At 49.3% G+C, this 11,369-nt stretch overlaps 1 protein-coding gene across 3 annotated transcripts in view; it reads left to right on the top strand.

Annotated features, from left to right (window-relative positions):
- LOC108790539 (cAMP-dependent protein kinase catalytic subunit alpha) overlaps positions 1-11,369 on the top strand; it is a 56,006-nt gene that overhangs the window by 22,602 nt on the left and 22,035 nt on the right. The window contains exon 1 of one of the 3 annotated variants that reach the window (XM_018560822.1): positions 2,016-2,638. The exons of 1 other annotated variant lie outside the window; for it this stretch is intronic. In XM_018560822.1, coding sequence (XP_018416324.1) covers positions 2,491-2,638 — 148 coding nt within the window. In that variant the 5' untranslated portion in view covers positions 2,016-2,490. Of the gene's footprint in view, positions 1-2,015; positions 2,664-11,369 lie in introns of those variants that run through there. One more of the 3 variants, XM_018560824.1, reaches the window with a different exon arrangement.

The following is an 11,369-nucleotide window of genomic DNA, read 5'->3' as shown; positions in this document are numbered from 1 at the left end:
GGGCCCCCCCCCCCCCCCCCCGATCATTTGTATTGGGCTATTATTGTTCCACCCCCCTGTGGTTTTCGGGGTCCCCTGCGCTTCTGGGGCAGAGAGGGTGTCAGGATTGAGAATGGGAGCAGACTGAGGAATGTGGGGGACTGTACACATGTGTTCTGTCGAGATCTCCGACTGGTGACATCATGTCCGGTGACTTGCCAGTAGGAGATTTAGACCAGATGGCGTTGGTGCGTGTGCGCCATACGTGCCGCTGTCAGAATCCTCATCGAGTTCACTTGTACTAGGCTATCATTGGTCCATACCCACCATGGTTTGAGGCTGGTGTATCCACTGTCGGCCATAACCCAGTGCAGGTCAGCCAGCGGTCACGGTCCAAACAGAACCGCCACTTGGTCCACGGTCCGGCATTTAGGGACCCTTATTCTAGAGCTTTAACCCTTTGTTAGGACAGACAGTCCTGTTCAGACAGTCCCCCCTCCCCCAGACAGTGAGAACTAAGCATGATTTTTCAGTCCTGGAACTTGCAGAAAGCACTTCTAAAAAAAGTTAAGCTGCCATTTGTATTTAATTTTTTATATATAATGTGAAACGTGACAAATGTAATGTAGGTGTTTATCCCATTTTAGCTGCAATTTGTGGTTGTGAGTACAACCTCCCGTAAAACTCAGGGCCTGTAGGTGTGTGTCACGTCAGATTCCTTTTGTTTAGGAATTTATGGTCTTTGTTTGTCTTTGGTATCCATTGTTGACCTCTGATCTGAGTATATGACCACGGTACTTTTATTGTAAGTGTTTTATCACGGCAGCATCGTTCGACTGCAAAGCCGAATGTCCCGTTGTAGAGGCCGTGTGCAATCTGTAATTGAGGAACTATCGGAGGGGCCGGAATGGATCTCCGTAGACCCGCTGAGTTGCGATTTAAAGCGCGCTGTAAACACGAGTCAAAAGCAGAAAAAGAAATCTCATTAACACGAGCCCTGAAACTGTGTTTACCTATAGAAAAGCATTGCGGCGCGTACACGCAGCGCCAGGATGAATCCACGCTCTGTGAACGATCCAACCATAGAGATTACATGGAACACACAATATTTTACTGAGCGTTGAACTTCAAGCTATGAAACGTTTGGGTGTGAGTCAAGGCCTAAAGGGGATGCAGATGAACTATAATCTACTAAAACCTTCATCATTGCTGTTATCGGGGACCCATGTGTGTAATTCTTCTGGTTCCTCACCCACCGTCATTGTTTGTCTCTGTTTTTGGGGACCCATGAGTGTAATGCTTCTGTTTCCTGGCCCACCATCATTGATCGTCTCCATTTTTGGGTACCCATGAGCATAATGCTTCTGGTTCCTCGCTCACCGTCATTGTTTGCGTCCGTTTTTGGGTACCCATGAGTGTAATGCTTCTGGTTCCTTTCCCACCGTCATTGTTTGTCTCCGTTTTTGGGGACCCATGAGTGTAATGCTTCTGGTTCCTGGCCCAACGTCATTGTTTGTCTCCGTTTTTGTGGACCCATGAGCGTAATGCTTCTGGTTCCTCGCTCACCGTCATTGTTTGCTTCTGTTTTTGGGGACCCATGAGTGTAATGCTTCTGGCTCCTCGCCCATCGTCATTGTTCATCTCTGTTTTGGGGACCCATGAGTGTAATTCTTCTGGTTCCTTGCCCACCATTGTTGTTGTTAATCTCTGTTTTTGGGACCCATGAGTGTAATTCTTCTGAATCCTCACCCATCGTCCTTGTTTGTCTCCATTTTTGGGGACCCATGAGTGTAATTCTTCCGGTTCCTGGCCTGTCATCATTGTTTGTCTCCATTCCTGTTCACCTTTCCACCCCGACCTGTCTGTACGGATCTCCATCCAGCCGTCACCTTCCTTCCCCCTCGGTTTAATCATCACATTTTGTTTCTATAACTTCTCTCCCTCCTCTCGCACTTCCAGGTCTTTTCTCCTCCCTTTTGTTTTTTATCTCAGCCGGCTCTCCCTCCACCCCCCTGTCAGCGAGAGACCTGTAACCAGCTGATAAGAGGGCAGGCAGGCTGTTTCTCTTTGCCTAGTCCTCTCTCTCTGACGCTTCCCTCTCTCCCGGTAGTACATCTGTCTGTCCGTGTCTTGTCTTGCCTCCTCCTGTCTCACATGCTTGCTCTGCTACTCCTCGATTGCTCAGTCTGCCCTGCAGCCTCTTCATAGACGGGCTGATTATCCTCCCTTCTTCCTCACCTCTCCCTAGTACTTATGATGATCTTTCGCTCCTCGTCCTACCTTGGTCGCTTATCCCTTCTCTGTAGACCTCTTCCACCCCAGACCAGAGCCAGTCATGTCTGTCCTCTGCTCTCCCCTTTGTAGGCCCTCCTTACTGTCCTCTTGACTTGCCTAGTTCCTCGGTTCCTTTTCCCTCTTTTTCTACATTTACTGCCATCCGTCTCCTCTGCCACCCCTCAAGCTGAATGTGACGGCCTCACCACCAGCCCCATCTTGAACCTCGGCCTCGGGATGTCGGCCCTACAGAAGTTGGAGAACTTTGCTTCGCGGGTCTTCAGCCGTGGCCCCCGTAGTCCAGCTCCGGGGAGGGAGCCGGGGCCTCCTGCCAGTCCTCCAGCGCCCAGCCTGCCCAGCAACGTGCTAAGCTGGGATCGGGAGAGTGAGTGTGCGCCATGCTATGCGGGGTAGGGACCCTTGACTAACCACGCAGTGCCCTTCATTACTGCAGTCTGTTTTGTTTTAGTCAGGGGAGGGTGAGATGCTCTGCAGAGGGAAGTCCTACTTATTGTGCAGTGCTCTGTAAGGAATGTTGTGTGTTGATGATGACTCTGACTCTGAAATATTCTGACTTCTGCATACAAAGTGTGCCCTCGCGTACTGGGCAATTTTTGGACAGTCTGCAAGGTTTTTGGGTTGTACTTGTGCCGCTTCTACTTTTGAACATTGTCCTGGCATACACACAGCTCCGCGATACTCTGCATGCTTCTGTTATCTCGCCCTCTTCATGTTTAGTTTAAATAATCCCTAAATAACTTTGGGCTTGTGCAATTCCTTGCAGCGAGCAGTCGTGCTCGCTGGTGCTGTTCAGTTTAATCTGTCATTGCGGTTTCCTGTGGGTTTTTATCGCCGGGCTCCATGGCTCTGCATGACATGTGTCAGCCCGAGCCTTGACTGCGAGCAATGAACCCACCGGATCAGAATGACACGGGTTTTGAGCATTGGGTGGCATCGGCGTTGAGGGGCTCATTCTCACCATCTCTGTATAACATGCACAGTGGTATGTGGTGACCATTGGGTGACCTCGGCATTGAGGGGCTCATTCTCACCATCTCTGTATAACTGGCACAGTGGTATGTGGTGACCATTGGGTGACCTCGACGTAAGGGGATCATTCTCACCATCTCTGTATAACATGCACATTGGTGTGTGGTGACCATTGGGTGACCTCGGGGTTGAGGGGCTCATTCTCACCATCTCTGTATAACATGCACCCTGGTGTGTGGTGACCATTGGGTGACCTCGACGTAAGGGGCTCATTCTCACCATCTCTGTATAACATGCACAGTGGTATGTGGTGACCATTGGGTGACCTCGGCATTGAGGGGCTCATTCTCACCATCTCTGTATAACAGGCACACTGGTATGTGGTGACCATTGGGTGACCTCGGCATTGAGGGGCTCATTCTCACCATCTCTGTATAACAGGCACACTGGTATGTGGTGACCATTGGGTGACCTCGGCATTGAGGGGCTCATTCTCACCATCTCTGTAAAACATGCACAGTGGTATGTGGTGACCATTGGGTGACCTCGGCATTGAGGGGCTCATTCTCACCATCTCTGTATAACATGCGGTGTGAAGGGTGGCACTTTTTTTTTCCAACTTTATTTAAATGTCACAAAATGACAGTTCATTGACCTTTGCACCACAGTGCATTGTGACGTGATGTGTTGCACTGTGTAAAAATCCAGACATGCCGCTACTTTATGCAGCCACCTCAACGCAGGACATAAGGGATAACTGTTGCCCTTGTGTTGAGCCTACGTTGATCAATACAGATCATAGCAGATCATGCTCCTACACAGTTCCCTCCAGCCGGTCTCCTCCTCCTCTGCAGCAATGGTATATCTCTCTGTGTCCTCACATTCTATACACTGTCTAGAAGACACCTTTTAGGCGTCTTTGTTGTTATTTTAAAGATCTGGGTAAATGTCCTCTTTAACGTTGCTGAGCAGTGGGGTAGTTATTTTTCATTGCATTTGCTGATAACCGGTTTGCTGCAAAGAGAACCTGTTTTAATGGCACCACGGGAGCTGTCAGTGCTGATTCGTCCTTTGCGAGGCCCCCCCTTGGCCCTCAGCGCTCCGACCTCCGAGCTGAATGCTTGAAATCCCACCAGAATGCTTTCTTGCAATGGGCTGTTGTGCGTTCTCAGGGAATTTCCTACTATGGAGTGACATCACTGCTCATTCTGTAGTGAATTTGCACAGCAGCGTTGTCACCTTTTTCAGACCGCGTTGTCTTAGATGGGTTTTACGAAAAAGGTGACATTTTTTTTTTAAAGCTGAGCTCTGGGATTTAAGAAAAATAAATACTCTTGCAGTGGGTTTTTTTTTCTACAAGACAAGGGTTGAATGCACCTTAAAGGAGAACTATGGGGTTAAGTCTTTTCCCCATAGTTCTCCTTAGGGTAACGGGAGGACACAAACTAGAGCTAGGTGAAGTCCTCCTCAGCCCTCTCCTAGCGCAGCAGTGTCAGTTCTCCCGCCACGCCGCCAGATGTCGCTGCAGCACCCGTGTCATCCCTAAAATTATACCGTTGGGGTTCACCACAACTTGGCAAATGTTACCAAGGGGTCCCGGCCCTAGAGAGGTTGAGAACTACTGCATTACCCCATAGTTATCCTTAGGGTGATGGGAGGACACAAACTAGCGTCCTCCCGTCAACCTAGGCTCAGTATACCGCGAGCTGCAATGGTCTCTCTGCAGAGGTCTGACAAGTAACCTGCTGAGCTAGAGCTCTCCAATGAAAAGGGAGCATGAAGGTTACTGACCACCAAGCTTTTATTTCTGACTCCGCAGGGAAGTGTGTGACCTCTGCATAGCCCTGCTTCCACACACACAGCAATAGTACTTATCTGCAGCATGCTGGCAGGGGGCAGGCCTTTCTACTCGGCTGTGGCTGCTTTAGAAATGAAAACCGACTATAAGACTTTGAACACCTTTTTTATTTTGATGCTCCTGGAATGTAGTCGGCTGATTTAAAGGAGAACTATGAGGTGAGTGCTTTTCACTCATCTCATAGTTCTAGCCGACCTGTGACAATGAGACTGTCACAGGTCGGCTCAGTAGATCGGGAGGTGAGCGAACACATACCGGCGTTCGCTCACCTCTCGATCCTGTCACGGCTCTCTGCCCTGACAGGGGAGGGGCTGGATTTCCCCCTCCCCGGTCCGATCCTCCAGCGCTGACTGGCGGAACTGACGGGGGAGGGGGTGGGTACAGCTGGCTCTGCCTTTAGATAGGCAGAGCCAGCTGTCAGTCACGCAGCTGGGCGGATCCCGGCATAATTGTCGGGATCCACTTCAGCTGTGGCGTCTCAGTATATAGAGAGCTGTAACTCGCGGTATACTGAGCTTAGGGTGACGGGAGGATGCTAGTTTGTGTCCTCCCGTTACCCTAAGGAGAACTATGGGGAAAAGACTTAACCCCATAGTTCTCCTTTTAAACTAAGAGATTTTTGTTTTTGCACCTCGGTCAGAAATTTGTATGGAAGAAATCCAGAGACTGCCAATGATTCTGAATGACACTCGAGATAAAAACAAAATATATGACCACGATACTGTTATGACCAAGGCCTAAAATATATGATGGCCCCATAATGTCCGTGCCATGCGCCTATCATTATAATAGATAATGATGGATCCCATTTCTATGAAATTGGTACATGTTCCCTAGTAATCTATAAACCCCTCACGCCCTCACCACAGCTGACAAAACCGGTTTGTCTCCGCGCTGCCGACAGGAGTGGCCTCCGGTAATGTGGAACAATTGCTTAATGATCTTCGTGTCTGACGGCGCTGATCTTCTAGTGTGGGGACATGTCAAGTCTATCCGAGCCGGAACCCCGAGATCCTCCATCCAGTGTATGGCCATCAGAGCGCGCAGCCTGTGTCACCTTGCAGGACCTTGTGGAAGCGACGTTGTGCGCGTTATCTTCCTTATCTCTGTTTGGTTGTGCACAGACGCTGGAACACGGCAGCTCCCGCTCGCTCACTCACTCGGGAGGTGGATAAGGAGCCCCGTTCTCTGTACTGCTGAGGGAAAAACTGGTTTACTTTGCAGGAGATTGTGCTTCGTGTTTGCCCTTCTGCGTCCTTACACTGCAGATGGTGAAAGGTCTGAGGGAAAAAGCATATCCGGAGAGATTGCAGGAACACAATATGTACAGTCTGTGGGAAAGGGGGACATGTATGAAACCTTGAATTGCATGAAGGGTGCGAATAAGGTTCAGGGGGGTAGAATTTCCAATATGCAGGAGGAAGGAGGTCCTGATCCCTCTATATAGATCTTTATTATCACTAGAGGGATCTCCAGCAGGAGGAAGGAGGTCCTGATCCCTCTCTATAGATCTTTATTATCACTAGAGGGATCTCCAGCAGGAGGAAGGAGGTCCTGATCCCTCTCTATAGATCTTTATTATCACTAGAGGGATCTCCAGCAGGAGGAAGGAGGTCCTGATCCCTCTCTATAGATCTTTATTATCACTAGAGGGATCTCCAGCAGGAGGAAGGAGGTCCTGATCCCTCTCTATAGATCTTTATTATCACTAGAGGGATCTCCAGCAGGAGGAAGGAGGTCCTGATCCCTCTCTATAGATCTTTATTATCACTAGAGGGATCTCCAGCAGGAGGAAGGAGGTCCTGATCCCTCTCTATAGATCTTTATTATCACTAGAGGGATCTCCAGCAGGAGGAAGGAGGTCCTGATCCCTCTCTATAGATCTTTATTATCACTAGAGGGATCTCCAGCAGGAGGAAGGAGGTCCTGATCCCTCTCTATAGATCTTTATTATCACTAGAGGGATCTCCAGCAGGAGGAAGGAGGTCCTGATCCCTCTCTATAGATCTTTATTATCACTAGAGGGATCTCCAGCAGGAGGAAGGAGGTCCTGATCCCTCTCTATAGATCTTTATTATCACTAGAGGGATCTCCAGCAGGAGGAAGGAGGTCCTGATCCCTCTCTATAGATCTTTATTATCACTAGAGGGATCTCCAGCAGGAGGAAGGAGGTCCTGATCCCTCTCTATAGATCTTTATTATCACTAGAGGGATCTCCAGCAGGAGGAAGGAGGTCCTGATCCCTCTCTATAGATCTTTATTATCACTAGAGGGATCTCCAGCAGGAGGAAGGAGGTCCTGATCCCTCTCTATAGATCTTTATTATCACTAGAGGGATCTCCAGCAGGAGGAAGGAGGTCCTGATCCCTCTCTATAGATCTTTATTATCACTAGAGGGATCTCCAGCAGGAGGAAGGAGGTCCTGATCCCTCTCTATAGATCTTTATTATCACTAGAGGGATCTCCAGCAGGAGGAAGGAGGTCCTGATCCCTCTCTATAGATCTTTATTATCACTAGAGGGATCTCCAGCAGGAGGAAGGAGGTCCTGATCCCTCTCTATAGATCTTTATTATCACTAGAGGGATCTCCAGCAGGAGGAAGGAGGTCCTGATCCCTCTCTATAGATCTTTATTATCACTAGAGGGATCTCCAGCAGGAGGAAGGAGGTCCTGATCCCTCTCTATAGATCTTTATTATCACTAGAGGGATCTCCAGCAGGAGGAAGGAGGTCCTGATCCCTCTATATAGATCTTTATGAACACTAGAGGGATCCCCAGCAGGGGGAAGGAGATCCTGATCCCTCTATATAGATCTTTATTATCACTAGAGGGATCCCCAGCAGGAGGAAGGAGGTCCTGATTCCTCTATATAGATCTTTATTATCACTAGAGGGATCTCCAGCAGGGGGAAGGAGGTCCTGATCCCTCTATATAGATCTTCATTATCACTAGAGGGATCTCCAGCAGGAGGAAGGAGGTCCTGATTCCTCTATATAGATCTTTATTATCACTAGAGGGGTCCCCAGCAGGGGGAACCATTTGTAAGAAAATGGTTTGTTGTGTCTAAGGCAGGGGTAGCCAATCTCCGGCCCTCCATATATGGTGAAACTACAAATCCCACGATGCATCTGTCTCTGGGAGTCATGTCTGTGAGAATCTTGCAATGCCTCATGGGATTTGTAGTTCCACCACAGCTGGAGGGCCGGAGATTGGCTACCCCTGGTCTAAGGGAATGCACTTCATGGCCAAAGATTTGTGGACACCTGACCATGACACACCATTAGCTTCCAAAACCATGAACTCTCCTGGGAATGTTTCCTACAAGATTTCGGAGGGTGTCCGTGAGACTGTGCACCCATTTGTGAGGTCGGGTTCTGATGTTGGATGAGAAGACCCGGCTCTCACAAATGATGAGCCAGGTCATTCCCATGGGTAGGTCTTTGGCGTTTGTAATGCATCAGAAATGAAGTAGTCAGGGCTGACACCACGTGCTTGGGAATTCCGAGCTGTGTTGTCAGGAAGGTCGGAGCACGTTGTATTTGTAGGACATCAGCAGGTGTGCTCAGATAAAACAGAGAAAATATATTGCAGAGATTTACTAAATGTGTATTTTCGGATGCCGGGCGGTGCATCCGCTTCACAGATACTTCTTCAGTTTAGTTTTCTGAGCTCTGGTTGTCATCTGGCACGATTGGGACCTTTTTGGCACGTCTGTTCAGAATTCTGGACTGTGATTCCCGGCGGTATAGACTATATGATGACACACCATGTGTAATGTATATTCTAGTTTACTATCTATAATTAGGGATGCACCAATACCGGTTTTTATGTATAGAGTACCGGTGCCGTGTGACCTGATTATCAGGAAATCGGGTGGCGGATCGTGACCGTTGCCCACTTCCTGATTCCCCGTGAAGCCAGTGTTCTAGCAACAGCACCCCAGCTTCACTTGCCAAGGCTGCCGGACCAATCGGGAAGCCACACTGACTAGCAACAAATGAAGCTGGCTTCCTAGCCAATCGGCTGAGAAAAATGTCATGACCCACCTCCCAGGTTTCTGATTGGTCAGGAAGCCACACTGACTAGCAACAATTGGGAACCTGGGAGGCGGGGTCTGAATCTCTTGCCCGGCTTCCTGATTGGCTAGGAAGCTGTCTTCACTTGTTCCTAGGCAGCCTGGCTTCCTGACCAATCGGGGAGGCGGGTCATTATGTGCCACCCGGCTTCTTGATTGGTTAGGAAGCAAGGCTGCCTAGCAACAAGTGAAGGCGGCTTCCTAGCCAATCAGGAGGCGAGTCATAACCCACCGCCCAGCTTCCTGATTGGAAAGGAAGCCAGCTCCATGCTTCCTCGGCACTTACCGAAATCTCCGGTATCGGGGGTAAGTATTGAAGAATTTGGAAGAGTATGAGTACGCAACCAAATACTCAGTATCGGGATCGGTGCATCCCTATCTATAACTATGTATAATATACTATAATGTGACCGTATTGTGGCCGTTTATGTCATTGGCTTGAATCACCAAGCCGATGACATAAACTTGAATCACCCGACTGTCCCTCTTCCAGGTAACGCGGTGTGTCTTGCGCATATCTCCATGCAATGCACACCAGCTGCCCCGTTATCATGACTGTGCATTCTCTACAACTGGCACCCATCCAAGCTGACTGTCTGTGGTCACCATGCCCTCCCTGGTGGCGGGTAGCCTTCATTTAAAGCTGAAGTTTAATCTGCTCATATTTGGCCTTCCCTGGCTCCTCCCCTCCTCCAACATATTAGTGACTGGGTACTTATTGTAGACCCAGTGATGTCATCCCGGGTCTCTGTGCTTCTCTATGCCGGCTTTTCTCAACCTTCATCAGTCATGGCACCCCTTTAAAAGTAGGCAAAACCTTGAGGCAACCCAGTCTGAAATGTGATGGAGTTTAAGGACCACATGCAGAAACACAAAAAAAAGTGGGGTTCACCCTTCACATTAAGTTGCAGGGCAGCCTCCAGTCACAGTGGTCACATGATCAGGACTCCACCTGTTAGAGGGCTGGCAGCAAGGGTTTAGGTTATCCTTTTGTATAGTAAGAATGTTAATAAAGCTTTGTTTGCTATTGAGGTATTGTTCTGGATGCGTTTGTGGCGGCATTTTCTGGGTGTCATGGTTCCAGCACGATGCCAGTTTTGCTGGGCGTTGTTTTTGTTACAAGAGATGGTGAAATGTCATTACCTCACATGGTATCATTACGAAATGATCACCAACGCTGTGGTCAGGTATGTGATCATTAGAAGCACTGGGGTGTTGTGCAACCATGACAGTTTTTTAAAGAGACCCTATCAGCTCGCCCATTCTGGGCAAAGTGACAGTGTCTGGGGGGAGCTCTCCCTCCGTCCGCCTCTTCTTCCCTCTCCATCGCTCGTAGTTGCTTCTTTTGGAGCCGGCCATGCAAAATACCCAGTAAGGGCGAGTATACGACCTCCTCCTATGGTGCACTCCTCAGGTATACAGCCAATCCCTAGGCTTGATCACTGTCACATGATGGTGGTAGTGCTGTTACCGCTCCCGCTAAGCGCTGACACTTCGTCCTGTCCCCCCCCCCATGGTGCAGTGCTCAGGTGTAGCAGCCAATCCCTAGGCTTGATCACTGTCTCACATGATGGTGGTAGTGCTGTTACCGCTCCCGCTAAGCGCTGACACTTCGTCCTGTCCCCCCCCCCATGGTGCAGTGCTCAGGTGTAGCAGCCAATCCCTAGGCTTGATCACTGTCTCACATGATGGTGGTAGTGCTGTTACCGCTCCCGCTAAGCGCTGACACTTCGTCCTGTCCCCCCCATGGTGCAGTGCTCAGGTGTAGCAGCCAATCCCTGGGCTTGATCACTGTCACATGGCGGTGAGAGTGCTGTTACCGCTCCCACTAAGCTCTGACACTTTGTGCGTGTGTCCTTGTCGCCCCCCCCCCCTGCCATGCTGCAGTGCTCTGAGTCTTATGTGGCTGGTGACATAGAATTCACGATGGCGGCGCCCAGCAGCAGTCTCAAGGTTTTTGGACGGGTACACGAGGGAGGCTTTTACAGGTAAATAACATGGAATGCAGATGTCATCATATGGAAGAGCATTGTAATGACTGGTCTGACAACAGGGTCTCTTTAACCCTTTCGCTGCAACCAACATACCTATTGCTCCCGACTGCTATATCAGGAAGTCTTGTTGGCCCTTTTTCTTCTGACTGCTGAATTCTTTAGAAGTTTTTTGATTACTTGGACATGTACAGTTATGTGC

The sequence above is a fragment of the Nanorana parkeri genome, unplaced genomic scaffold, assembly GCF_000935625.1.
Source record: "Nanorana parkeri isolate BGI_ZX_2015 unplaced genomic scaffold, ASM93562v1 scaffold479, whole genome shotgun sequence".
NCBI classification, from domain to species: domain Eukaryota; kingdom Metazoa; phylum Chordata; class Amphibia; order Anura; family Dicroglossidae; genus Nanorana; species Nanorana parkeri.
This window is presented reverse-complemented; position numbering and strand designations above follow the sequence as displayed.